Source organism: Branchiostoma lanceolatum, chromosome 3 (assembly GCF_035083965.1).
Source record: "Branchiostoma lanceolatum isolate klBraLanc5 chromosome 3, klBraLanc5.hap2, whole genome shotgun sequence".
Classification (NCBI taxonomy): Eukaryota; Metazoa; Chordata; class Leptocardii; order Amphioxiformes; family Branchiostomatidae; genus Branchiostoma; species Branchiostoma lanceolatum.
This window is the reverse complement of record NC_089724.1, coordinates 21,357,911-21,385,200: the sequence shown is the minus strand read 5'-3', so window position 1 is coordinate 21,385,200 and position 27,290 is coordinate 21,357,911. Positions and strand designations below refer to the sequence as shown.

Below are 27,290 nucleotides of genomic sequence, written 5' to 3'. Positions count from 1 at the left end.
AAACCACCAATGCAAACGTCATAAAACACCGCCCGGTAACCTTTGTCCGTGGGTTTGAAATGACGCCACAAACGCACAAAGTCAGTCATTATACGGTAAAGGTCTATATGATCTCTCATCCCATAGGTAAAATCGGACGTTATATTAGTATCTTGGGTAAAGAAGCACAAATGTCCCCAGCCGCTCTCACCGTGTGATGTGTTCCGTCTTGTTCTTGGTGACCTTTTGTTTTGTTTTGACATGATTTGTTCCATCTGACGCTATAGAACACTATTCTGGAACGGTCTCCTGTGCCGTACTTCATGAACAATGGGTGTTTTTGTGTGACAAATCCGTTTGGTTTTCCGTCGGGAAGTCAATGGTGCTGAGTTACTTTACACCCTAGGGTAAGTCTGATATCCCGATTCCAATCTTGGCGGCATGTATAAAAGCTCTGTGACGTTGCTTGATGCATATATAATGTTTCCCCCCAAGGATACCTTAGAAACACCTGTTTTAAGAACAACCTACTAGTACGGTCGCGACGGCATGTAAATAGAGTTCAGCACCAAGGACAGTAACAGTTAATGCACTAGTACTGTAGTTGATACTGGTGGCTCCTCGCCAGTGACGGAGCGGCGTCTACTTACTAGTAAAAAAATACCCATCCTTGGCCCTTACTTCGCCACTTTTTTTCTGTTCTTTAATTGACGGCATGCATCATTTTTGCCATTACTATCAATGATAATGTGAAATGTATGATATGTCCTGGATACATTTATGGGAGGCCATGTGTCCCCATGTACATCAATCTAGACCGGTATTTATTTCAATGAAGCATCATTCGACGTTTTACAACACTCTTCCAAATTCTTACGTGTCTCTAAGTTGTAGTGCGCTCTACGGCCTTCTGCAGCAAGTAGTGATGCACTACTAAATCAACCCTAGAAGATATCTATAGAACACTGAAAAAACATTAATCACAAACCTTGTTTTTGTAATTTGCATTTATTCATGATTTACAGTCATTTCCACAAAGAGGAGAGCAATGTCACGTGATCGGTTGCCCTCTCTACCGATGCCAGAGGACAAGACAGGGCAGGACCGACTGTCACGTGACCAAAGGTCCTCCCTGTTGCTGAAAAAAGATGCCCCCGAGGAAAAAGCAGACGAGGAAGACGATAACAAGAAAGGAGGACTCTTTGCTAAGGTGCGCGATAGACGTCGAATGATGTTGACGAAAAAAGATGTATTTTTAAAGGATTAGGAAGCATGGTGAAACATTTTCCATTGAGCTATGTGGTATCTTTTTCACGAAATCTTCTGCATTTTCCAGTATGGCAGGAAGATTGCCTTTGCAACGAGGTTTATGCAGAAGAAACCGAAGGAGATTGGACCAGAAGATCAGTGAGTTGTGGCATCTACCTCCCCCCCCCCCTCTATTACATGGCTCAGATGTGCTTTCTGTCCATTTGCGGAGAGATTAGCTGAAAGATTGTCTACTGCATATACATTGTGTATTTCTAGCCCATGTATCGTAACAAATCAGCTCTGACCGAACATGTGATTTCGTGGAAAACATGTGCCCATCTCAGGTCTCGTTGCCAGTTCCCCTAAAACACTATCAAGTAACGAATCGTACTTTCTTTCCCTTTCAGGGTTGACACCGTTCAGAGAAAATTCCTCTTCGACACCAAGGTAAAGTCAAACTTCGTCATCATGTGGTGTTTCATTTCCTAAATGAATTAAGCAAAAGGGTAATTTGTTCTAACAATTTTAGTGACAATATCAATTGTTTATTTTCTGGCAGCGACCATCAGCAATGCGTGTTGACGGTATCACTGGATACATATTGATTCTTTTTCACATAAAGCTAACTGTGATCGGTTCCAAACTGATCCACGCCCTTGCCGACCAAGAAGAACTGGTGAACATCCATGACGTCATTGACGTTGATGACGAGGGGATAGAAGACTTCGTGGCGCGGCGCGTGGGCGACATGTTGGACTCCATGATCTTCCGCCTCATCGTCTTTGGTCTGATCATCGTCAACTCGGTCCTCATCGCAATGCAAACAGACGAACAGCTGGTGAGCTACTCGTGTCATTGAAGATTTGTTCTTAGGAACTCGTCCGTGGCTATAAATTTAAGATGTGGGTTATCACCACACAGCCGAAACCATACAGTCTTCATTTTGTACTCATATCGACGGACGCATGCAGACCAACGTTTGTAAGAAGAGTATTTAATGTTGATGGCGTAGACATTTTTAAACTGCCTATTTGTTTTCACTAGGTCTGTCTTCTTTTAGTGCAGGTATGGCAAAATATGGCCAAGTTTTAGCCCTTTCTTATCTTTCACGTATGTATTTTCAACATGTCATCTTTGCCTTACAAGAATAGACAGCTGAGAGCCAAGCAACACTACAAAAGTAACGTTATTCTGAATCCATGTACCTTTTTTTCGTTTGTACTACCGTGTTGTGATTAAAACACCTAATGTTTAGCTATTTCTTCACTCGTAAACTCACGTATTTAAATGCATTTCGATGTCCCCGCAGTCCATCGACTACGCGGCGCTGTTCTCCATCTTTGACCAGTTCGTGCTGACGATCTTCATGTGGGAGATCTTCCTGAAGTGGTACTACGGGTTTGTCGTCTTCTGGAAGGAGAGCTGGAACATCTTGGACTTTGTCATTATTCTTGCCCTCCTGCTAGGGCCAAGTAAGCCTTGGTCTTTTTTACCTTTTTTGACCATTTGCTTGTTTTACGACGCAAATGTCGGCTTTACAAAAACACACGAAAAAACATATCGCACATGTGAACGTCCTCTTTCAGTCAGCATGAAAGCATACATATATAATTTGTCCTTTGCTTTACTTTCTTATTTCACCAGCTCTGACGTTCCTTGGCAGCAGCAGGATTCTGAGAATCCTTCGAGTCCTCCGAGCGTTCCGGAGTCTGCGCAGGTAGAGTGAGATGAGTGAAAGACAGTGCAACAATTTTGTAATGAGTGATGTTCATTGTTTGCCAGGCGTTTGGGAGAAAAATCAAGCAAAAGAATGATTAATTCGTAAAACGTAACAAAGTGACTTAAAAATCCTCGTATGGCAATGACATTGAAGACCGACTGAGAGGAGTATAACCTGACAAATGTCTAACATTTATAATCCTCTAACGAGTCTCTTCTGTTCTTGCTTTCATTGTCCTTGCAGCGTCAGCGCCCTGGCTGGACTGTCCATGATCGTGCAGACTGTCATGCAGTCCATACCAGGTTCGAGCACCTACATTAGCATTCATTCGCCGGGTAATGTCATATATCCATCACTGGGAAAACAGTGTGTTCGAGAGAGTCTCTAGTGCTGTACCCCCAGCTAAGTATGCACAGTTCAGACATACAGGAGTGCATTATACGGGGGAACGTTGCATTGGAGATCTCTTTAGGGCCCTGTCACACTTGTGCGTATATTCAAGTACGCATGAGTTCCGCGGTAACATTTTTTTGGCTGAAGTAAATTTTGCGGGTAGGAAGTTGTTTTCTACCTTGACCCATCGTTGTGCAGTCTGGTTATCAAACCAAAGAAATTACTTCTTCGCCTGGAAACTTAACCTAAACCAAAAACATGTTAATGAATGAATGAAGACCTTTATTGCACATTTCTGCCACACTTGGCTAAGTACAGGTCACAACAAAAGATAATACAATTACAATTAGCGGATACAAAAGAATATGACTATCATTAAATAAATTCTACTTCTCCTCGCTTTTCAGTTATAGTAGATATAAAAGAACAGACGTGTTTTTCAATGGGAGGTTTGTCTAGTCGCATTAGAAATATGAATTTTTGTACAGTACTTAAATGTGTGAAGTAGGGAAATAGGTTTTCTACAAGTTTATACAGTTCATTTCTTTCTTTGGTATATAATACACATTCTACCACAAAATGACATTCGTCTTCTACTCTATTCAAAGTACAATGTTTACATAATCGTTGTTCTAGAGGAGTGCGGGTATGTCTTCCCGTTTCAATATGTAGTTTGTGGCAGCTGATTCTTAGTCTTGTGACTGCATTCCTGACCCTCATATTTGAATTACTTAGATATTTTTCTTCATTATAAGTAGTTTTGAATAATCTATATGATCTTAACTTATTTTTGGAAGCCCCACCTTTGTTGTCGTTATGTATTTCTTTCAGAAACGTTTGGAAGTAAATGTCTTTTATCCGCTGGCCAATGGAACTAACAATTTGTAACGTATTTGAATTATATGAAATTGGTAGGTGCCATAAGAAAGCAAACCCGCTCTCCTCTAAAGACTTACGTATTCCTGTCGCCCAACATTTCACACCAGATTTGTCTAGATCTAACTGACAGCAGAAAGCATCTGCTTGAAAACTGTCGGCTGACACATTCTGGCGAAGTCTAAGGAAATATTTGACGGCATTTAGCGAAGCATCCACTTGTATTGGGTATCTTCCTAATTCCGCCCTTGCAGCTAGGTTGCAAGCAGACCTAGGTACACGTAATGATTGTTTGCAGAATTTTAAATGAACTGATTCAATTGGACAGGAATTTGAACTTTTGAATGAACCCCATATTTCAGAGCCGTAGAGAATAACGGGTTTAACGCACGCATCAAAAAGTTTGTTTCTCACAGAAATTGGGGCGTCGGCATTGTCTAGAGATTGGTTGATGCCGAACAAAGCTTTTAGACCTTTCCGGTAGAGGTGTTTGTGATTCGCCTTGAATGTGCCAGCAGAGTTGACAATGATACCTAAGTAACAATAGGATGTAACTAATTCTACAGGGTTTTTCTGGTATGTAAACAAACAGTCTTTTGGAAGACGACCACCTTTAGAGAAAACAACAACTTTTGTTTTCCTAAGGTTTACATTCAGTCTCCATGTATTACAATAGTTGTCTAGCTTATTCAAAGAAGTTTGTAACCCTATCTTAGACTCGGAAAAAATAACTAAGTCATCTGCGTATAATAAACAGGGAATGTACTTATTATGCATAATTGGTGGTTCACATTCATTGTCAAAGATGGTTGTAATATCACTAATAAATAAGTTGAATAACGTTGGGCTTAAATTACAACCTTGTTTGACACCGCTATGCGTAACATATGATTCAGTGAGACCATGACTATGTTTGACACAATTTGTAGTTTTAGAGTACATGTCTTTGATAGTTTGAAGAAACTTACCACCTATACCAAGCTTGTTCAGTTTAAATATGAGGCCATTTCTCCAAACTGAATCAAAGGCCTTACTAAAATCTACAAAACATGCAAAGAGGCGAGAGTTCTGACTAATGTATTTCCTAACTAGGGTGCTAACTACGAAAAGATTATCTGTTGTTCTAAAGTTTTTTCTAAAGCCTGCCTGATGGGGTTTGAATAATGTATTGTTTTCTGCATAATTTACTAAACGAGTATTCAATATGGAAGAAAATAATTTACCTAGACAGCTCATAATAGAGATTCCTCGATAGTTGTCTGGGATGGACGGGTCCCCTGACTTGTGAATAGACCTCTTTCCAGTTACGGCGGCCATTTTGAATTCCCTGGGGTCAGCTGGGGGTCATGCACCAAAGTGAGGCTTAGGTTGGGAAACACCGGCCAGGATGGGAAACACCAGTATGATATAGCATAGGTATTCCATCCTGGGCGGTACATTTTGCGCCTCTAATGTGAAATGCTGTGGTACATGCACCTGGCATGTGTAGAAAATATTGTTGTGGATATTTGGACTTGATTTTAGCTAAATTCCAATTCATTTTTCATACTTTTTGATGAGTGAGTTCAGAACATTTAGTGTCAGTGCTTATATCCCCTATTTGTACTTTGCATAGATTGGACCGCGTGAAATCCCACAAAAATTGATTTCCTTTTGAATTGGGAAGAAATCAAAGTTTGTTGGCTGTTCTAAACGTTCAGTGTCTTCGAAATTTTATCATTTTTGCCTGTTGGGGCGGCAGTGTAGTAGTGGTTTCTATAATATTTTTCACTCTAGCCCGTTCTTTGTTTATAACACTTTGCCCCCATAACCGTTACATACTGTTAAATTTCTATCTAGTAGACAAAGATCTTAAACCATAATTTGCTTTAAGCAAGGTTTAAGTGAAAATATATTTTAATCTCAAACCAGCATATGCATGTTATTGTGAGGCATAAACACCTGGTGTGTGGGTCGATCCAGCTTGCAAGTGCACCAGGCCTTCATACAGTGGTATACATATAGAATTAAGATTTTTGCCATGCCAATCTCAGAAATGCATATCAGTGTTTGCATTGATATTGTATATCCATTTTTACTTTGCATAGGTGACGGTATGCTGTAATAGCTGATCACTAGTAGGATTAGACCCTAGAAAACATGAAAATACCCAGCTGGCATCCTTGCGGGTAGTAAGTTATTTGCTGACTTTCCCGGGAGCTCTATCTAGAGACACCTCAATTTACATGGAAGACCTTAGTGCGGCCATGGCAGATAGACTGGTGTGGTCGGAAGTTGTGCATGAACTTGCCCCGTCCCCCCCGGGGGTCGACCGATGATGATGATGATATTTGTAGAAATACATTTTCGGACAATGTCTGGATGCCAAGATCCATTCTGCAAACTAAGAACTCAGTGGGGAAGGCAAGGTACGTATCCGTACTGGGTGCGCCCCTTGCTTACCAGTATGTCAGTTTGCCCCGATGATATTTAGTTATAGTGACATAAAAGTACACAAAAAGTTGAGTCCAGATTATTGTTGGCTGAAATTTAGCAGATTATTTTTCCTGCTAAATTGACAATTTCTGCATTTCTGAGATTGGCATGGCGAAAATCTTAATTCTACCACTGTATGAAGGCCTGGTGTACGTGCAAGCTCGATCGACCCACACACCAGGTGTTTATGCCTAACAATTAGCATGCATATGCTGGTCATTGTTATTATTGGTGATTGCTGACACTGAACAGTTAGAACAGCCAACAAACTTTGATTTCTTCCCAATTCAAAAGGAAAACAACCTGATTTCGGTGCATGTTTTGTGCGATTTCACAAGCTATGCAAAGTACAAATGGGGGGTATAAGCACTGACACTAAATGTTCTGAACTCACTTGTCAAAAAGTATGAAAAAATAAATTAGAATTTAGCTAAAATCAAGTCCAAATGTCCACAACAATATTTTCTACACATGCCAGGTGCATGTACCACAGCATTTCACATTAGAGGCGCAAAATGTACCGCCCAGGATGGAATACCTATGCTATATCATACTGGTGTTTCCCATCCTGGCCGGTGTTTCCCAACCTAAGCCTCACTTTGGTGCATGACCCCCAGCTGACCCCAGGGAATTCAAAATGGCCGCCGTAACTGGAAAGAGGTCTATTGGCACGATATGGCTGAGAGACCATTCCTCAGGAAAATATTCATTTTGTAAACACATATTAAATACCTGGAGGAGTGGCTTTTTCAATATCATTTTACCAGATTTCAACATTTCGTTTAGAATCATGTCATTTCCACTAGATTTATTATTCTTAAGATTAGAAATGGCAGTGGTTAGTTCCCCAATGGTTATTGGGGAATCAAGGACAGAGGGGTTTACAGGGGGCGGGGATGAATTTAGTGAATCGTTATTTGAAATTTGTGGATCATTTTCTGGGTCAGGACAGTCCTTTGTATTGTTAAAGAGTTTGTCTACACTGCTGAAGTGATTAAGCCACTCTTCATCTGATATATTGTTCTCTTGCGCTTTTGCTGGTTTTAATTTGTTTACTAGATTCCAAAAGGCACTGGGATTTTTGTCTTTTAGACAGGACAATTGTGTCATTATGTAATTATGAAAATCCCTTTTCTTCTTTTTTATGAGTTTTCTATATTCCTTTTTCCTTTTAAAGAATCTACCCCTGATATACGCAACCCATGCGGGCTTGTAAATACGCACAAGTGTGACAGGGGCTTAAAACACATTTTTCAGGGTGGCGGATATAACGGGGGGTGCCCAACCATCGGACGTTTTTTTACGCGCTGGAACTCACGGCGCTCCATTGCTGGTTGCCAGAGAGTGGTCAGGTTTTAATGAATGAATTTTGAACACATTCATCTAAAGACCATACTTGGACAAGAAATGTATTCATACTGTTCATGGGCCCTTCATGCTCCGCGTTACATGCGGAAGACGCTGTGAGACATTTTCACGAATGTACCTTCTGATTTAGTGCTACGCCAGATAGTGTGCCTAACTTAGTACGCTTTGGTAATTTTGCTCTCTTCGGAAGTTGGTGATGAAGTTAGGGAAATGTAAATAAGGTTGAAGTCTGCTATATTCTAGCTTTCTTTTGACCGGAAAATTTTGACTGTGTGCACTTCTAACGTCATGTGAGAAGGGCTATATCTAGCGCATCCCAGCTCATGTTCCCACGGGAAATAGGCTACTACGCGGCCCGACGTACGTATTGAATGCGGCCCGACTTACGAAATCATTACGAAAAAACGACACCGCTTACATCAACAATACTCCGTCTACTTATTGGGAAACATCTTCGCCATCTCTGTATTCAGTTTCCTTTTCATAGACGGTACCAATCACATGTTAGAGCGTAACAAAGCTGTGCGTTGAATCGTCCCGCCACCATCGCGGTCCAAAAAAATGGCGGGAAAACAACGTCGTCAGACAACAGCAATGTTTACGTTGTTTTCTTTGGTCGGTTTTCTTCTCAACAAACACTTAAAGACCCAAATTTTTAGTGTTTTATGAAATTATTTTTCTTATGTGTATGATAGCTGTGTGACTTATGTATCTGCTTGGCACAGGTCGTATATTTAGGTGCCGGGCCGTCTAGCTACGCAGTGACCCTCTACTCAGCGTTGCCATCATTATTGTCAAAATACTACTTTTCGACAAAACAAGAAATGAATATGTACACATATGTTTTGAATGTAAATGACAATTATGTGCATGAACTTGGGTTATTTACCTTCCTTATCAGCATAGTCATTGGACACAAACACGGCGTACTTATGCAAAGTAAGATCAGTAAAAAATCCGTGCGATGTTCGGGCGCGTGCGAGGTTCGGGCGGCCCCCGTTATGTGACCTGGGGGAATTATGTAACGACTATTAGTTATTGGATCAATCGTCGGATTTGGTTAGTTGATCTATGCGGGTTTCTTTGTTGCTTTTATTCGTTGATCGAATGGTTTCCTATAAAAGCGATACGTTACGTAGGTACTGTTTTTTGTTGTTCAATGGGTGACAATATTGTCTGTTTAACCACCAGACATGGCAAACATCGTGCTGCTGCTGATGATCCTGCTGACCGTGCTCGGGGTGTCCGGGGTCACGCTCTTCGGTAAACAGGTGGAGCAGTTCAGCGACCTGCCCACAGGTACAACACGTCGTACAGACACTCTTCAACTTCGGTATACCCCTACATGACCCCGCCAGGAGAAAAGTAAATTGGAAAATGGATATGGAAAGGGATATCCCTGCAGCACTTTAATGGTGCTGCCTTTATATATAGCTCACTCTGGTACCAGCCTGACAATGGAGCTCCTGGTCCCAAGTACTGTATTTGCTAACTAGGAGTTCCCGGCTCAATCCTGGGTCAGTTTGGTGCTGCACCCGTCTTTAGTAAGGGACGCAAAATGGGGGTTCCGTGTTTGAGGAGGTGCCACGAGCACGTTAAGGTGGCAGTACACAGTATTTGTCCGCGACCCCCGGGGGTCTATGACGCGGGGTAAGAAAATAGTGCGCACTAAATCGTGGACCGCATGTATACACTTGAACGTGAAAGCCAGCGAGGCATGAACTTTACTGAATGATAGCATAATAAGTCGGCATTTCGATCGTATGAGTAAGATTGTGAAGCTTGCCGATTCGGTGTATACATGCGCGTGACCTTTGCAGCAGCCAGCCTGGGTGAGTCGGCTGCAGTTCGTATGACCTCGCATGACCCCATTCCAAAGAGGGCGCCAGAACGTAAAAAAACCACAACTTTTTTTTGTTTTCAGTTATATTGTAGAATGTACCCTCAATTTAAACATATCCGTTTGTCGTGCTTCAGAAATGCACCGTACTATATTTTTTTCGGCGTCGACCTCAGTCAGTTTGTGGTCCTTAACTATAGAAATCCCCATAGGCGAAATACTGTGTTCTGCCACCTTAAAGGGGAAGGGCTAGTACCCCTCCCTGTAAGAATATACCCTGTCACTAAAACAGCAAGGAAACCTGCTGCCCTATGTACCACGAGGCACTACAAGGGTCTGAACGGAGAAACCAAGGGTGCTGGAAGTAGTGTTAAAGCAGTTAACCAGCTCTAGGTTCTACCACTGTCGCTTAGAATAAACAGCCATGTGGACTGACTCTAGCTATCTACATCACTCAGTAGTATCATACATCGTAAGGATTCTGCAAGTCTTCACGTAATAACGACAATCGCAACCACGACGATTCCATAAATCTAATCTTAGGAAAGGTGTCATGGGCACCTCTCACCACTTCATATTTTCATAGACCATATTCAGATTGGTACATACTAACGTTCCTCACGCTGTTTTGTTGTCATCCCACGTTTTTACCAGCCATGTTCTCCTTGTTCATCTGTGTGACTCAGGACGGATGGATGAAGATTTTCACCAACTTTCGGGTAAGTGCGGAGAATGTCTACTACAAAATATTTATAGCAGTAGATTTCCATTCAGATAAATTGAGCAATTGTTAACTAACGTTATATCAATATCACACCGTCCTCATGAAACTGCTGTCTGTTGTTCCCAACGCAAGATTACCCAGCCTGCACTATTGAGAACCCGGATGTGATCCGTGGTGCTGAATGACCATCACTTGGCAAACAATTTTTCTCGGCAGCACATTGCGATATTTTGAGAGTTTATGCTTATCAAACTTTTACACTAGCACAGTGTAGTTACGTTCCTTAAGCTAAAGCTGTTGAGTACAGAATTAAGCATTACTCTCTGAAATGCAGAAGGTATTATTTTTCCTGTAGGCCCTTGGCGGGAACTACGTCATGGGCGGTGCTATCTACTTCATGATCTCCATCACAATCGGCGCGTTCGTGTTCGCCAACCTGGTGGTCGCCGTGGTGGTCACCAACCTGGTAGGTGTCGATCAAATCAGAACATGGCTTTCTTAAAGTATGCATGGGTCACTTGCCGATTACCATATAGTGTGCACACTGATCACGACATACTACTGCTAAAACTGAAATGCTATGGCTTGGACGACTCATCTTGTGGCTGGTTTAAGTCTTACTTAATTGACTGGTAGGCAGCAATGCACGGGTGTAAGCTCAGCTTTATCCTCCTCAACTTGTGTCACCTGTGGTGTACCGCAGGGATCCATTTTGGGTCCACTACTGTTTATTGTTTATATAAACGATCTACCAAATTGCATCCAGTCGTGCAAAGTTTCCATGTACGCCGATGATACTATTTTATATTTTGCGGCGCGAAGCTTTCACACACTGGAGAAAACACTCCAAAGTGATTCAATCCGGCTTTCTCATTGGTTTGCTGCTAACAAACTTTCTTTGAACCCTACAAAGTGCAAAACAATGCTCATAGGTACACATGGAATGAATGTGGCCAATATAAAGCTTAATATTACACTAGACGGGGCCAGACTGGAACAAGTAAATGCTTTCAAATACCTGGGGGTTACCATTGACAACGTACTTAAGTGGAGCTATCACTTCGAACACATTTTCAAGAAACTCGCTCAGGTAATTGGCATCATCAAGTACGTTAAGCCATATGTCAGCAGTCAGGCTCTTCGGTTAATGTATACAACGTTATTCATACCCCACATAAACTATTGTAGCACGGTTTGGGACCAGGGAGGGAAGGGATACCTTGATAAGCTTGAAAAGCTGCAGAAAAGAGCAGGTCGTGTAATTCTTGGCTGTGCCCGGTACACTCCCACATCAACCCTTCTCAACACACTAGGATGGCTCCCAGTAGCTGAAATTCACAAGAAGAGTAAAGCTACACTTGTCTACAAGGCCCTTAACGGTCTGACTCCTCCCTACATCACTGCAATGTTCACCCAATTATCCCATGTACACACCCATAACACCCGCCTAAGGGCACAAGGCGGCCTTCAGTTGCCAATGACACATTTGGAATACAGAAGACGAGCCTTCTCGTCCTCGGGGGCTGCACTTTGGAACACACTACCACAACATCTTAAATCAGCCAGATCACTTCCACTTTTCAAACAGCTATATGATGTCCACTGCCTCCCGGCTAAACATTGACATATGTATACAAACTCCTTTCTATTCGACTTTTCTTTTCTCTATGTTATGTTTGACGTTTGTAGTGACCCATAATTTTTGACATGAGTTTTCTTATGATTTAACATTGATATGCAAATTCACTTCTTGTTTATTTATATTTGAGTTTGGGTCATTGTTTTGATTCTTCATCATTATGTTTTGGCTAAATATTTCTAGCCTATTACGTTATCGTTATTTCATTTATTATCTAACTCAGGATTTCTGCTTGTTGAATTAGTTATATTTTTAAGTTAATTCCTGTATTATTTGTTATGATTTGAACTTTTATTGTTGCTATGTACTATTATGTAAGGGGTTGAACCTCCCAGGACTCGTTGAAAAACGCCGCCAGGCGATACTGTATTCCTGGATAAATAAATAAACAAACAAACAATAAACAAAACACTACTCTCGTGAGTAAGCTCCTCTCGTCAGCACGCACGTCACCACACACACGTCATAAAAACGGCGAAAAATCGAAGATCTCATGCCTCCGTGAAAACAGTTTTTGTTATTACAAATTCCTAGACAAAACTTAACAGTTTTACGTCCGTTTCACACATGACACACTCTCACCTGCTACTGCGGGTTCCTGATTTCGTCAACAGCAACATTCACAGACAGTCCTGGACTGTCTGTGAATATTGCTGTTGACGAAATCGACTCCTGTATACCTGTGGAACAAATACGGACCCGGGCCAACTGCGGACACACACAAACACAAACAGGCGACAATAACTCCGGAGGTAAACATTAGCAGCAAGCCACTCGGGGTATTACAGATATAACCGTTACAGGTTGACGCAACAAAATTGTTTCGCACACCAACAATGATCATTTAACATGTAAATTTATCTCCATGACGTAGGACAAAGCGATGAAAGAGGTGCATGAGGAGCAGAAAAAGCTGGAAGATACTTTGTCGACCAAGCCAAAAGATCACCTTGGAGATTCAGGTAAGGGCCCAGTCACATCAGTCGTGCGATCGCCGTACGATCGCAAAATGACAGAATTCCTGGGATAGTCGTGCATGTTCCCTGCCAGTTGTCTTGTTACGTAAAAGGCTGCCTTAGATCATTGTTACCGGTTGGCTCTGCCACACAACCTGCAAAATCGTACGACGAACCGCGCCGTAAGTAAACCAAGGTTCCACTTTGAATAAAATTCAAGAACCTAGCGCGTCTTGGTTTTACACGACTGAGTTGCAGGTAAATAGTAGTAGGGAGTAATAAGAGCCATTTGTGTCCACCAGACGAGTCTACGCACAGACACGGTGGAACCGACAAGGTCCCGCTGTTCTACATGGCGGACTTGTTAAAACACGCGCACGTCGGGAACCAAGTGCCTCTTCAGCATGTGGTAAGGCCCAAACCTTCTCTTCTTATCTGGAAACACGTGTTACTTACTGATGAAAAGATCTACTAATATTTGGTATACTTGTACGTCATCGCGTAGCATTTATTGTCATCAAATGAAAAGTGAATGGGGGTACAATCGAAATGAAATGTTCCAATCTGCAGGACCTGCGGAAGCTATCGCTGGACAGACTGGAGAACTTCCTACTGATTCTGGCCACCATGGAGAAGAACCTGGCCGAATACAAGGAACTACGTCAGCAGCTGCAACAGGTCAGTCCTGTAGGTGCAGTACTAGTCAGACCTGCCAGGTGGTACTCAAAAACGAATATAAGGCCATCTTCTACTTCAATATGAACATTACTATCTACTTTTAAACATCTCAGTATTTTGTGACCTATTTCCTCGTATCATGATGATATTCGAAATTGACTTTTTCTCCTGTCTGCTTTCATGCACATGTCTTTCACAACCTCTGGTACTATCATTCCTATCTGCCACAATCGGGCCTGGCATGTTGGTTACAGATCTTCACTACGGTTCATGACCTGAACCAGAAGAGAACAGTGGCGGAGCAGTCCTCTTCTTCTTCCCGCATGCTGGCCAAGCTCAGGCTCATAGCAGAGGATACAGTCGACCCAAGCCTGGGGGTAATGTGCCTTCTGCTATTCTTATGCATGCATCTGTATTCAATTCTTCTTCTTTTATGACAGGGGCTGTTAAACATACAGAGGGTGTAAGAAGGCAATTTCTAAGATTAAGAAAACTTTCATAATTTTGCAATGCTGACATTGCCCATTTCCACACTTCTTTATCTTGTCAGGACAGCCCTCTTGGCTCTACCAGAGGTGGGGTTCATAAGCAAAGAGTGGTATTTTTTTTCCAGACCAAAGGAGACATCCTGTCAAACCTGATGACCATGAAGGTGACAGGACAAGAGGCGTCTTCTGCGGAAGCCCATCGGCCCATCGGCAGGTCACGCAGACGCTCCACTGTCATCGAATCTGGCGAGTACAAAGACTACATTACCGAGGCTGCCATGCAGATTGCACGCAGGAATTTGTCCATATCTTCCTAGTGTTGCTACTTCCAGTAGGGAGGGAATCTGCTAATCTGGGTGTCATCCTAGTTAGTTAACCAGGGCCTCCCATACTCCCTACTCAACAACAAGCTGAGGGAGCCCCAGTAAACTAACATGGCATCCAGGGAAGTAGGAAAAAAAAAGTGATTCAAACATGTAAAAAACATTTTCTGTAAAGCACAACACATCTTGCTTAAGTCATACCCTGCTGTGTACATACCTTAAATAGGCATATTGAGCGTGTTGCTCACCAATGTGTTATTCTTCAGTTCCCAGCATTTTTCTGTAGCTGTGCAGGCAAAATCATTCATTGTGTCTGTACTTGTCTAAGTGCTAAATGGATGGTGAATTTTGTGTAACGTCTGTCCAGTTTCAGGCACCATTCCTACACTGTCTGCATATATGAGTATTAACAACAACAATACAGGGACATCTTTCAAGAATATGCAACACTTTTAATGCATGACAGACATACCAAAGGTAACAGTTTACATATCACAAATAAAAAGGCCGCTTTTACAGTCAACATTCTGAGTTCATGTTGTCTCATTGAGATCCTGCATGTCATTATCACTGATATCTTCATCGCTGTCCCCTTCTTCCTCTGCATTCATGTCAAAGAGCCGCAGTCGGCGCTGGTGACCATAGAGCTGTGAAACAAGAAGAGAAAATTAATATTCGCATTAAGAAAATGCAGAATATTTAACTCCCATCCCTATCCCATACAAAAATGCGGTGTTCAAAAATTATTTGATTTTGGGACCACAAGCAGTGAGGTGAACACAATGAAGGAAATGGAACGAGTGGCACAGAACCATTTGCATCACTAGAGGAGTACCATATGCCGACCAATACAACACGATGTTGTGGGAGGAACCAAGGTCTAAGCTGTGAGGTGCCAATGCCCTGCTGGTTGTACTGTACAGTGTAGATAGTGGAGTCCCATCAGAACAGAAGTGGTCCTTACCACAGCTCCCACTTTCCTCTCTCCGCCCACAGCCATGACCCCGGGGTCTGCGTTCTCCAGGTAGCGGTACTGAGTGATCTGGTGCCCCACATCATACATGCACAGCCCTCTGTACACAACAAGGGGAAGAAGGGGTCTCAGTATACTGTAATTCTTGTTTCTTTCACTGTAACTTTAATGTTCACTGTTTTCACGGTCACCTCTGTACTGTGAACTTATCATCACATGAAAAAAACTGTTGTCATTATTTATGATTCCTTTGCACATCCGTTCTGTAAATCACTTGCCGCCACAGTGAAGTTAAAGTTCAGTGAAAATGTCTATTTCCCTTACACCATGAAATTTTGATACTTTGAAGATAAAGTGAATTACAGTATTTTCTTACTGATTTGATCAGGACAAGTTTTAGGTCATTGGGCGATCCAGACTGTTGACCCTTAAAATCTGTTTACCCAAACACTTTCACACTGTCACACATCATAAAATTGATTTAAAATTTCGACTCTTAACCCTTGTCCTGCTGGACTTTTTTTACCCTATAGTAGTCCCTGTGCTGGGCTTTTTTGACCCTATTTAAAGGAGGGGTACTGCTTTAACTTTGCTATTTTTTTTATACTTTGCCCACAAATAACTCTATAAAGTTATATATCAATACAAAGCTAAGAGTCTCTACTTTTCAGAAATATATTGCAAATTTTGCCTGCACCTACCTGTATTGATTGATAATGGCAATAAATCAATAAAAAACCCTTTTTTCAAAAATCTTTTGTATTGAAGTATCTGAACCATATAAAAAGTACCAATATCAAAGCTGCAGCATTCCTGACACATCCTGACAACATCAGAGCTATATCTATGATGAAGAAGTTCACCCAGGTATCTCAGCAGGTAGGTTTATGACCATACAATGTCCACGGTGCTGAACTGGCTTTTCTGTAGAAAAGCTGAGCCATTCAGAATTAGTATACTTCTTTCTTTACCTCTATTACAATCACTTTCCTACACATCAGCTGAAAGCTAACAACAGGTATTATCTTTGGAATTCCAAACAAAGTAATATCATTGAATACAAAGGTAATAAAGATACAAAAGGCAATAAAAAGTACATTATTCCACAAAGTTTCCATATACTGCTGCATAGCACCAACACAGAGGTCTCTACCAAGACTACAATGTTGCTGACCAGTCTTGGCAACATCAGAATGATACATGTGAAGAAGTAAAATACACAGGTATTGTAACAGGTGAGTACATGTATATGGTTGTAGACTGCCCTTGGTGCTGAACTCACTTTTGAGCAAAATCTACACTCTCATACAGAACAGTACACTTCATGCTGTAGCCATAGAACAATTGACATTCTAGCTTTCTATACATGAGTGGAAAGATTATAGTCTAACCTTTCTTGTCATATCAACATACAGTTGTTACAATCTATACTAAAGGCTATATTATAATAAAGACATAAAAAGCAATAAAAAGTACATTATTCCACTATGCTTTCATATGCCTTTGTATAGCATCAACACACAGGTTTCTACGAAGACTACAAAGTTTCTGACCAGTTTTGACAACATCAGAATAATATATCGTATTATATGTAAAGAAATACGAATGGCAGATATTATAACAGGTGAGTATATGGCTATCAAAGTCTGAGACTGGTCAGCCCCACAATTGAAATCATGCACCACTTCTCCGCCAGCGACCACATCCACTACCTCCTCGGGCACGTCCACGCCGTCCTCGGTAAGTGCCCCGAGCTCTTCCACGGCTAAAAGTAGCGTCAGCGCCGCTTTCAAGTTCATCAGCAACGTGTAAGGGTCCCTCTCCGCTTGCCCCGACATGTCTTCGAGGCCGATGTTGTGACTCCCCGTCTTCGCCAGAACTGTCACTGATTTCAGCGGAATTTTCACTTGTTAAAGGATATTCCACCCCTGAATCGTTCGTGAAAATGTCCTCTAGAACGTCTTCGGCCGTGTACCGATCCATTTTGGCGTTTGAACACCGAAATTGCCGCCAGAAATACGGAAAATATCGCCCCGAAAACATTCCAGCAGACGACACGGCATCATGGCCGCCTCATTAACATATGGCCTCATTAACATATCACGCATGCGTCCTGGGACGAATTGCGCAACAATAATTTTGACCCTTGACCCCGACGATGTGGCAACACTATGTTACTTCCGGGTTTCGGGGGTTACGCGGGAGTGAGACGCGTTCGTGCCGGAAATACCCCCAGCGCCTATATATAGGCGGTCCGCAGGACCCGCACATTATGCGTAGCGCCTATATATAGGCGGTCCGCAGGACAAGGGTTAAGATCACTAAAACTGCATAAATACCTGCTACAGACAGGTTCACCTTAGTCTTTCTCTATGTTCTTTGATAAGAATGAAGTCATCAGACGGACTCACACTCTATCTCCGATGGAGGCAACAGTTGCAGTTAGGGGGAACGTCTGCAGGACTTCCAGCACAGCAAACCCACAGTCATCCAGAGCCATGAGGGGGAGGAGGGCCAGGACAGGGCAGCACTCCCCCTCCCCCTCCTGCAGCAGGAGCGCTAGCGTCCCCTCGTCGTAGTACGACACATCCAGGATCTTATGGGAACTGCATCTGAGGTGGACAGAATGAGGGAAATAATGAAACATGAAATATGATTGGTCGTTATTAGCCTGGATGCAGACCCCCAATCTCTAAAATATCTGTTGTATTCCACATGACAGATATTCTAGAGATTGGGGGTCTGGCATCTAGGCTAGGTCATTTTTGATCCTGAAGATGGCAACAGTGGTCGTTGAAAATTTGATCCGAGTATATACCTTAGTGTTGGAAGAAAGTTTAGCATTGTACAGTGAAACATGTTGGTATTGGAACTCAGGAATGAGATAATTGGTGGTTACATCATTCCTTGTGTTAAGTAATGTCCTAATGATAAAACATACAGGCTGATTTTCATTCTACTGTACAAGTCGGTACATAAAAACCATAAAACCTAAATCAACAGTGAGAATTTTTTTTTCCATATTGCAATGTATCTTCACGACAAACTGATGTGATACTGTGGCATGGAAATACCGGTATACATCAACTGCACCTTTTTGTTTCTTGCTCTCCCAGTTGACCTCCGACCTTTAGCCATGCCCCCTCCATCACAAGAAGTTCACTTTCATATGACAAACAAAACATGTCAGATTACAGCAGGACAAGATATAAAAGTACAATCATTCATACAAAAATACACAATCAGCAACGTTCAAATAAGGAGAGGCTCCAGGCAATATACGTGTCATCAGAAATATTACAGCTGTTAAAAGATAAGTCCCCTGCAGTTCCCACCTGTGCAGCTGGGTGGGGTGCCTGATGACCAGGATCCTGCTGCGAGTGTCCTGGTCAGGAATGACCAGTGTGAAAACATGGCGAGGTTCACCACCGCTGAACCTGAACAAAAATATCGACAGAGTCATCTCTTTTCAACCATTCAGTTAGGGTGTGTTTCAAGAAGCACATGTTTCTTTACCAAATATAAGCCCTAAAGTCGAAAGATACAAGGTCTTAATTGACCAAGAAAGTAAACAAATAGTTATAAAAGGTAATTATAACCTGAAAGATATCAAACAAGTTGGGATTACAAAGAATTCCCAATCTATACTGACAATTTTATCTGAAAGGTTTTCAAGCATTGTATGATCATTGTACTTACTGACTCATTGGAAGGACTGGTAGCCTCTTGTGCTGGCTGTCTTCCCTGGTTAGTCAATGCAAGAAAAATATTTAACACATCTTTGTGAAATCAAAACCCAGAAATTATCAGTATCAGCATATCCTGCACATCGTCAGTGGAGCTTTATATGATAAATCTAATTGGGTAATGATTCTCAAAAGTACAGTTTATGTATCAAGCTTCTTAAATTTTCCAAGCAACCCTACATTTGTATTATCCTTCTTTGTCAACTTAACACCTTACCTTTTAACCATAGAATACAGGGGGAGGCTTCCTAAGCAGTTGAAGGACTTTCCAATCACTGCCTGAAAAAACAACATGAGAACAAGAAATTCCTTCCATGGAGTTGCCATCTTTAACAAATCTCTGACCCAATAAATTCAACCAGCTGAACAGGCATTTTACTGTGTACCAGTTTTATCAACCTAAATGTTTCAAGGAAGCAACAATGTCAGCATTATTTGGGTAATACAAGATAGAACAAGCATTGTCACAAAACAAATGTTAAAACTAAGCTGTATGAGCGACTCGATCTTGTGAACGGCGCGCTGTCAACCTTAGAAATGCTGTACTCACTGCAGGCCCTTCCAGTGCACTGTCCACAGCTGTCTTGGTTATGTTGAAGACTTGGTACAATGACTTTTTCTGGTGGTGTGGGAAGAGCAACTCACTTCCTGAGATAAAATAAACATACAAAATAATGTGTTGCAACATTAGTGTTGCAAGCTATCTTATGTAGGTGGCCCATCTAAATTCCATGATACCACTATAGCACATCTAAAAGATTTTTACTTCAATGGCAACTGTATGAGTCAGAGATACCAAAACTGAGTGATATACAATGGGACAGTGGTGAAGTATTTAGACAGAACGTCTCATTGGATGAAGCTCAGTCAGTCCTGCCTTACCTTTCAGGTACGTACTTGACTGCATAAAGGTCTCCCAAGGGATCTTAGACAAGTCCTGAAAAATGTGGAAGACGTGCTGTTTGATTGGCTAGATATGAATTACAAGCCCCTAAGTTAGATTCAACACCTCCACAGAAGTATATGTACGTTGCTAGAAAAAAAACAAGCAGCATATCTGCTTCTTGATAAGTAATATATGAGTATACCTTCCTCTCACCTGTGGAAATGGAAGGTCCTCGTCCTTTTTGTTGAGATACTGACCAACTTTCTCAAGATTAAATCTCTTGGGTCTTCCAGGAGATGGTGTTTCCTACAAGATATGAACACTTGTAATAAGCAGCAGGCAACCTATAAATCAATTGCTTGATCGATTGATTGATTGATTGATTGATTGATGATAAGAACTTATCATAATGTCACCAGAATAAGACTCATGTATGACTGTATCAAATATTCATATAATGAGTGTTGATTTACTACATGGCTGAAAGAAATTAAGCAAACATTGTCAATGAGAAGGACAAAGTGAAGATTCACCTGAGTGAGGTTCTCCTGTAGGAACTCTGCTACGAAGGCCAGGTCCTTCTGAGACATCTTACTGACCTCAGACGGTACCTGCTCCCCTGCAAGTCTCAGCATCACTGCAGAAAGTACAAACTTATCAGACTCAACACAAATACAAGAAATACAAAAAACAGCTGCTCACATGTAAATATCATCTGTACAAGCTCATGCAATGGTGCACGTTTTTCTAGGATTCCTCCTAATGCTAAAGTTGTCATCTTCATACAAATATTCACATAATAGTATCTTCCAATGTGGTATAAACTGATTAAGTAATGTGCTTACCAGCATAGACCCAGCGAAAAAAGGCCTTGAAATTCTTCATACTGTTATCAATCACTCTGTGGAGGAATGTTAAATGTTAATGTTTAAGCAAAAAACTCTCTACCTACAGCAAAAAATGGTTCTATCTACCACAAAGAATCATCTTTCACAAAGACAGTTCCTTAAACTGGAAAACAAAATGACAATGTCTGGATGAGAAAAAAAGACTTTTCCATGCTATGTTAAGTGAAGTAACATGACTCACTGGAGAAGCTCGTTAGCCTTGAGCATGAAGGACCCAGCACAGCTCCACGCCTCTGTTGGGTTGGGGGAAGAAATTGAAAGAAAATTGTTGTCAAATGAATCAACACAACGTGACTATTAAGTCAAAAAGTCCTCTAACAACACACCGGAAACAATTTTCAGGATGAATCAGGAGTCATAATGGGATGTGTGCGAAAATATCAGTCACATTTTTTATGTCTAATTAGTATTGTTTGCAATTTCCCTTCTGTCACTTTGCTGCTTTTGTTTCTGTCTGCTGTTTTGCAAAGATTTTATTATCATCCTTTGCATTTCCTTTCATGTTGACAAAATTCTACCTTAGGTCTTCCAAGTCCACTCCTTACAGGAGAATCAACCTGCTTAAAATATTGCAAGGAATGAAAAGGCCTTAAAACAGTATACATCATAACAAAATGACAAAACTGATGTTTTGAAATTATGCCTTTAAAGTTTAATGTCAGCCATGGACCTAGAAATTTAGTCAGTAGGACTTCTCCAAACAGAACCTAAATGTAACAATGTGCAAAACATACCCTGTACAGCTTGAGTGTTAAGTCCCAACATCCCATACTTGTCATACCACAGGGAGAGTCCCTTCAGTTCACTCAGATGAAACAAAAGAGCCTGTCCGGCTCTGAAAAGGAATACAGCAGTGTTCATCAGTAACTGTTATCTTTCGATTTCATACATGTATTTTAACCCTCAAAACACAAAACGCATGCCAATATCAATTCTATGAATCAGAGCTCGGTCATATTACATACTTTATAGTGGCATTAAGCTAAAATGGAGTTTTTATTTCAAAGATGTACCTCTGTAGATGATTCAGCACCAGTTTCTCTATGTTGGAGTAGGAGTTGTCGATGGACAAGCCAAGTTTCTTCAGGCCCTTTTGGGGAAAACAGAAACTACATCGTTACATCAAAGTCAGCCTAGCAGAAGACTAAATAATCTATTCTACATATTTTCCATCGACGCCAATGTTTTCATTCTTTAAATTGTCACCAGTCATCGAAAATCTTTTAGTATCATGTTACCACTTTTACTGATCATGACAAGATGTGCTGTAATATCTTACAACTTGCAAAATGTAACATCCCTAACACAACTTCTTCATACATGTACCTGCAGAAGACCACTCAGGGGTCTGATAAAATCTGGTCTATGTGGACAGGTGGTCACTATAGACAGGATTCTTAATGCTTGTGTCAATGGAAAAAAAAATCATCTAAGAGACCACCAAAAAATAGCCAGGTGATCCATATTTAGAGGTGATCACTTGTGTAGGTTTGACTTATAAATATCATGTTGCACAAAACTATGACAGTATGATAACAAATATCATGTATCACTAACCTTCTCTGTTAATGTATTCAGTAGAAAACTCTGGAGCTCAGGACTGAGATAAAATAAAGTAAATTATTATAAAGAAGTGAAGAAGTGTGCTAGACTTGAAATTACAAGTGCAAACAACAAGTAATGTTATCTACAAAGTACCAGTGTTCAAGCACTTAAAACAACAGAGAACATAGAAACAGTGTCTTTGCAAAACAAAATAAGCATCCTTCCAGAACAAGTACTGGTACAAAATCAGTTTCTATGCTTGAAAAAAGATAGTACAGCTTGAACATCTCGGAAAAATGAAAGTCACATACTATATACTTCGAGGCATTTCTTCACCGTACAGTTGTTCTATTCCTCCCCTATCACCATGTGGGAATACTCACCTGGCTTTACCCCACATCAGCAACTGTAGGAACTCATCGCTAACTTGCCAGTCAGGGTCCTTACTGTCAATAGTCTGAAGGGAAATAGATACACAATATACCACACACAAAACTTGGAGACTAGTTTAAGAGTATATAGCTATACTTCAAAAGTTTTAGTGACATTTTCCTTTCATCTTTGATTATCTGTCAACATCTGAAATCATGCAAACCTTATTTTTTTCTCATTACATTCAATAAACCTTTTAACATGCATGAACAGTCATACACTAAGGGGTGACTCAAACCCTTACAAACAAGATGTGACAACAAGCTGTATTTGTAAACATGTAAACTTCTGTAGCTTACAATGCAATAAGACAGAACACACTGGAATGAATCTACCGGTAACAAACAGTTACCTCTGCAAACTTGGCCAGTTTGTTGTCCATCTCCAGTAGGATGTCCTCCCAAGCCTCTGACATGGACCTAAGTGTGTTCTCCATATACTGTACACAGGGCCAACCAGATGGGTCCAATACATTATATATACAGGCATGACTACAGGGATCTTCTTTTACCATTTGTAACAGTCATTAGGTTGAAGTGCCTGTCTATGTGCTCAGACCAGGTGCTCAGATACAGCTAAAAATGAAGACAAAGCTACTTTCTTAACTTAAGCTGTATGTAAACAATGTAATGTGACTATGACTAGTATGATAAAAAGATCTGGTACAAGAGAACTTACATGTCAGAGAAAGTCATCATGCAAAATATAAATCTTTTTATCAATTTTCTCTTACTAGTATCTGTATGTGTAAAAAAACATCAGGAACAGGGAAACAAGTGGCTTACTCCAAGAATTGTTGCAATCTGTCCATACTTCATGCCCAGAGTAGCAAGTTCCTGACTTCGTGTGGCCAACAGGGAGGTGTTGTACTGGGAGGGAGAATGCAAATCACAAATAATATATTTGTATCATCGACATTTAAGAGAACACGTTTAGACAGAACTAACTTAATCCAGTACAATCTAGTTTTTTACCTTTTCTCCAAAAAGTTTGATGCAATGGCCTTTCATTGAAATATAAATATTGTGTTCACTACAATCACTGCTTGCGTTTACTACGTTGTCTTTGTTGTCTCTCACAATGCCAAGAGCGTGGCAATTAGCATAAATTTTAACTACATGAAGCCTGTCAGACTTACGGTGGTTAGACAGACAGTGTGTTCAGGCTGTGAGGTGTCAGCTGATGCCTGGTGCTGTACTACCGCTGACAGACACTGAAGATCACTGGACAAGGTCACACTCAACAGTCGACCTCCCTGGTGGGTCAACAACAAAACAACAGTGAAAGATATGTCACAACTGAGTTCTATGAATTGTAGTACAATACCAATGAATTAACTAGTCAAGAGAATGGTAGAAAAATGACAACATTTTCAGCCTCTTGTTTCTAACCTTGGCTTGAGGATGCTCCTCTGGTGCAAGTTGTCCCATTGAAAATAGTCCATATGCAAGTAAATAAATACTTCCAACCTACGGGGTAAGAAATAACAAATGTCAACTAAATTTCCATGGAACCCAAGGGAATCAGTCAAAGCTTGCTATGTGTCAAATGCAAAAGGTTGTGCTGAATTAGTGCCTACCTCATCTCCAACTACCAGGATATTCAACCTGCAGGAAGATAAAACAATGTAAAAGAATAACAGTCACAGTGACTGTGTTAGTTATGGCCAAATGATACAGAAAACTATACAGAAACATGACCTCCACATGAATCCATATGCAAACATGTCTGCTACCACAATTCCACAATTGTGCATCATGTCCGGGAACTTACCTGGTCTGACTGCTAAGTCTCTTGTTGTCTTCCACAACCTCTTCCTCACTGTGCAAACAAAAATCAACATCATCATGACTGCTGTGAAGATATCTTAGACACAAGCTGTTCATCAACAATTCGAAGAATGAAGAATGCTAATGATGATGGCACATGTACCTGTTAGCTTTGTCTGTGGCACTGTACCTGTAGAGAAAGAAGAGAAACACAGCATGAGTATAGAAGGAACTACATAAACATTTACCCAAACATGTTCAACTATAACCTTCTAGTCACCATCAAATATTCAAATGAACTTGACTTTGATTCAAAACATGATAACCAGAATACTTGTGTGCTATCACTCCATTTATGTTACAATGGATACACTGAGAGATGTTTTATCCATTACCCTTTAGGAAGCGGTGTCAGCCTGGGTAGAAAATCTGCTGCTGTATCCTGAGATGCGGTAGGACTGGAGGCTGGGGATGATGACTGGTCCGCATGGGCTGGGGAGGCTGGTACTCCACTATAGAAAACAGAAAATTAGATGGAGCAGAATTTTGTCAATAATGCTAAATCTTAAAACAAAAATAGGTGCAGCAAGGATGTAAAAGCCATAACTCAAACTATGACAGACTACTGACATGGCCGGTTCCAAATGCTTACAAATAATGAAGGAGACAGCAGATCTAGATGTCATTAACACTAGCTGCACTTTTGTGTCACTTCATCTTAAAATGTGATACTATCATCTATTGTTGCAGTCATTCTTTTGAACAAACCATAAGACGCATAAAAAGGCTTGTGAAAGAAAAGATGTCCATCAGAAACAGTGCAGTAGTGATAGTTTCTTGAGAGCTACATGATGTTTCTGACCTATGTTTTTCCTCTGCCTCTTGCCATGTCATACAGGACACTGGGTGTGACAGGGTAGACGTGTGTAGAACCTCGGCCTTCTCTACATCACACAGGACCACCTGTCCACTCTGGTACCCAACACCCAGCACTGAAACAGAAATTGTAAGTTAACATTATTTAAAGTAACCAAAAAGCATTAGATAAGATTTAAACCTGTAAAAGACAGAAGAAATCATCATTTTACTGTATACTACTGTTTACTGTAATAGAACTACAGGGTAATACATGTATAGCTGGTCTCCTGAGTTCATTTTATGATTTGTTTACAGTATGACTAAGTTGCACCCCTCCCTATAAGGATTTCCTGGGGAAATACAGTAACATCAATCTTGGCAGTACCTTGTCCATCAGGTCTCCAGGCTAGACCAGTGACACCCTGGCCTTCTGTGGCTCCAGTGGGAGGTGACAGGGTCCAAACCCGCTGCCAGTTCAGACGGTGGAGCCACACCTACAGAAGAAAGGGCACAGCAAAGTTCTTTAGATGTGTCAAGTGTTCAATGTACCTATCACATGTAGATCTGTCTGTGGTCCTGTACCTCTTGGAAAAGAAAAGAAAGTTCAAACACACAGCTATAAAGGGCAAGAAGGGAACTACATATGGCCTTTTGGCCCAGGCAATGAGAGTGCAAACATTGCTTATCTTTAGATGATGACAGAACTTAGAAGTATAAAACTTAGCACAAAATTTATATGTTGTATCAAGATACTCGTAACCATACGTGTATGGTTGTAAACATGTCCTTAGTCCCAAAGGGGCAAAATGTACAAAAATATAAATTTAAGGGTCATTCATAATTTTCATAAACAATGTGACACAGACGCCCAAAATAGTTACTCAAGCAACTGGATGTGACACAGCAACCTTGCAACTTTTTGTCACGTTTAAATCTTATGACAAAATCGCTCGGTTGTTGATGAAAACAGTGGAGACTCAGACATGAACATGAACATGTACAGATTTTACAGATTTTCGCGCTTTGCTTTAGACACCAACCTCTCCTTGAGTGTTTGCAAGAGCAAGCAGGTCCATCTTTGGATTCCATTGCATCTGTGTCACCTCCGTAGAGAGAGACTTTTCCTTGAGCTGTCGGAATGAGCACTGCATCTTTGATCCCCCGACAAATATTGAAGATTGTCAAGAAACTTCCGATTTCGCGTTCCTAGATTTTGAAGAAAGCCGCCATATTTGGAATGGACCATTACCATCTTGCACACATAGATTTTAAAAAAACAGCATAGAATGGTCATGAGCATTGTTATGTAGTCTCTAATATAATATTTTCATTATGTATAAATTTTTGTTCGTAGAATTGTAGATTATATAAAAGAATGATGCTATATACATTTTACAATTGAAAAATGAACACACCTACGAAAAAGTGCACCAGTCTATAAGCTCTAGTGACGTCAGGAAAGA

General features: G+C 40.9%; 2 protein-coding genes across 3 annotated transcripts; one reads left to right on the top strand and one right to left on the bottom strand.

The window, feature by feature from the left end:
* The first annotated feature begins 116 nt into the window (after positions 1–116).
* Positions 117–15,233, top strand: LOC136430994 (cation channel sperm-associated protein 4-like). 2 transcript variants are annotated; one of them, XM_066422166.1, is made up of 16 exons: positions 117–386; positions 1,005–1,189; positions 1,316–1,386; positions 1,638–1,677; positions 1,853–2,068; positions 2,540–2,702; positions 2,875–2,947; positions 3,194–3,252; positions 9,254–9,361; positions 10,557–10,621; positions 10,982–11,092; positions 13,140–13,227; positions 13,524–13,630; positions 13,792–13,899; positions 14,154–14,276; positions 14,513–15,233. In XM_066422166.1, exons 2-16 carry the CDS (start codon positions 1,028–1,030, stop codon positions 14,702–14,704), a joined length of 1,686 nt encoding a protein of 561 aa, XP_066278263.1. In that variant the 5' UTR covers positions 117–386; positions 1,005–1,027; the 3' UTR covers positions 14,705–15,233. The 2 variants fall into 2 exon arrangements, with proteins under 2 accessions (XP_066278263.1, XP_066278262.1); XM_066422165.1 differs by having other exon boundaries at positions 14,450–15,233.
* LOC136430991 (anaphase-promoting complex subunit 4-like) lies at positions 15,142–27,080 on the bottom strand. Its single transcript, XM_066422163.1, has 28 exons — positions 26,868–27,080; positions 26,213–26,321; positions 25,832–25,961; positions 25,365–25,481; positions 25,133–25,159; positions 24,974–25,021; positions 24,780–24,807; positions 24,592–24,669; positions 24,339–24,455; positions 23,986–24,069; positions 23,553–23,639; positions 23,152–23,225; positions 22,781–22,823; positions 22,237–22,313; positions 21,958–22,058; positions 21,405–21,456; positions 21,161–21,216; positions 20,849–20,952; positions 20,529–20,621; positions 20,312–20,366; positions 19,980–20,077; positions 19,647–19,708; positions 19,383–19,427; positions 19,019–19,120; positions 18,777–18,845; positions 18,095–18,295; positions 15,675–15,783; positions 15,142–15,357 (listed from the first exon to the last, which is right to left on the bottom strand). The coding sequence occupies exons 1-28, from the start codon at positions 26,976–26,978 to the stop codon at positions 15,244–15,246; spliced, it is 2,391 nt and encodes a 796-aa protein (XP_066278260.1). The 5' UTR covers positions 26,979–27,080; the 3' UTR covers positions 15,142–15,243.
* Between the last annotated feature and the right edge of the window lie 210 nt (positions 27,081–27,290).

What these genes read in the sequence shown, in the direction of transcription:
- LOC136430994 (XM_066422165.1), top strand. Translation starts at nt 1,028, where the DNA reads ATGTCACGTGATCGGTTGCCCTCTCTACCGATGCCAGAGGACAAGACA. An exon ending in GAGATTGGACCAGAAGATCA is followed by an intron (nt 1,387 to 1,637) that starts GTGAGTTGTGGC and finishes TTTCCCTTTCAG; the next exon opens with GGTTGACACCGTTCAGAGAA. An exon ending in AGATCACCTTGGAGATTCAG is followed by an intron (nt 13,228 to 13,523) that starts GTAAGGGCCCAG and finishes TGTGTCCACCAG; the next exon opens with ACGAGTCTACGCACAGACAC.
- LOC136430991 (XM_066422163.1), bottom strand. Translation starts at nt 26,978, where the DNA reads ATGCAGTGCTCATTCCGACAGCTCAAGGAAAAGTCTCTCTCTACGGAG. An exon ending in CTGGAGACCTGATGGACAAG is followed by an intron (nt 25,962 to 26,212) that starts GTACTGCCAAGA and finishes TTTCTGTTTCAG; the next exon opens with TGCTGGGTGTTGGGTACCAG. An exon ending in TAACACTCAAGCTGTACAGG is followed by an intron (nt 21,457 to 21,957) that starts GTATGTTTTGCA and finishes CCAACCCAACAG; the next exon opens with AGGCGTGGAGCTGTGCTGGG.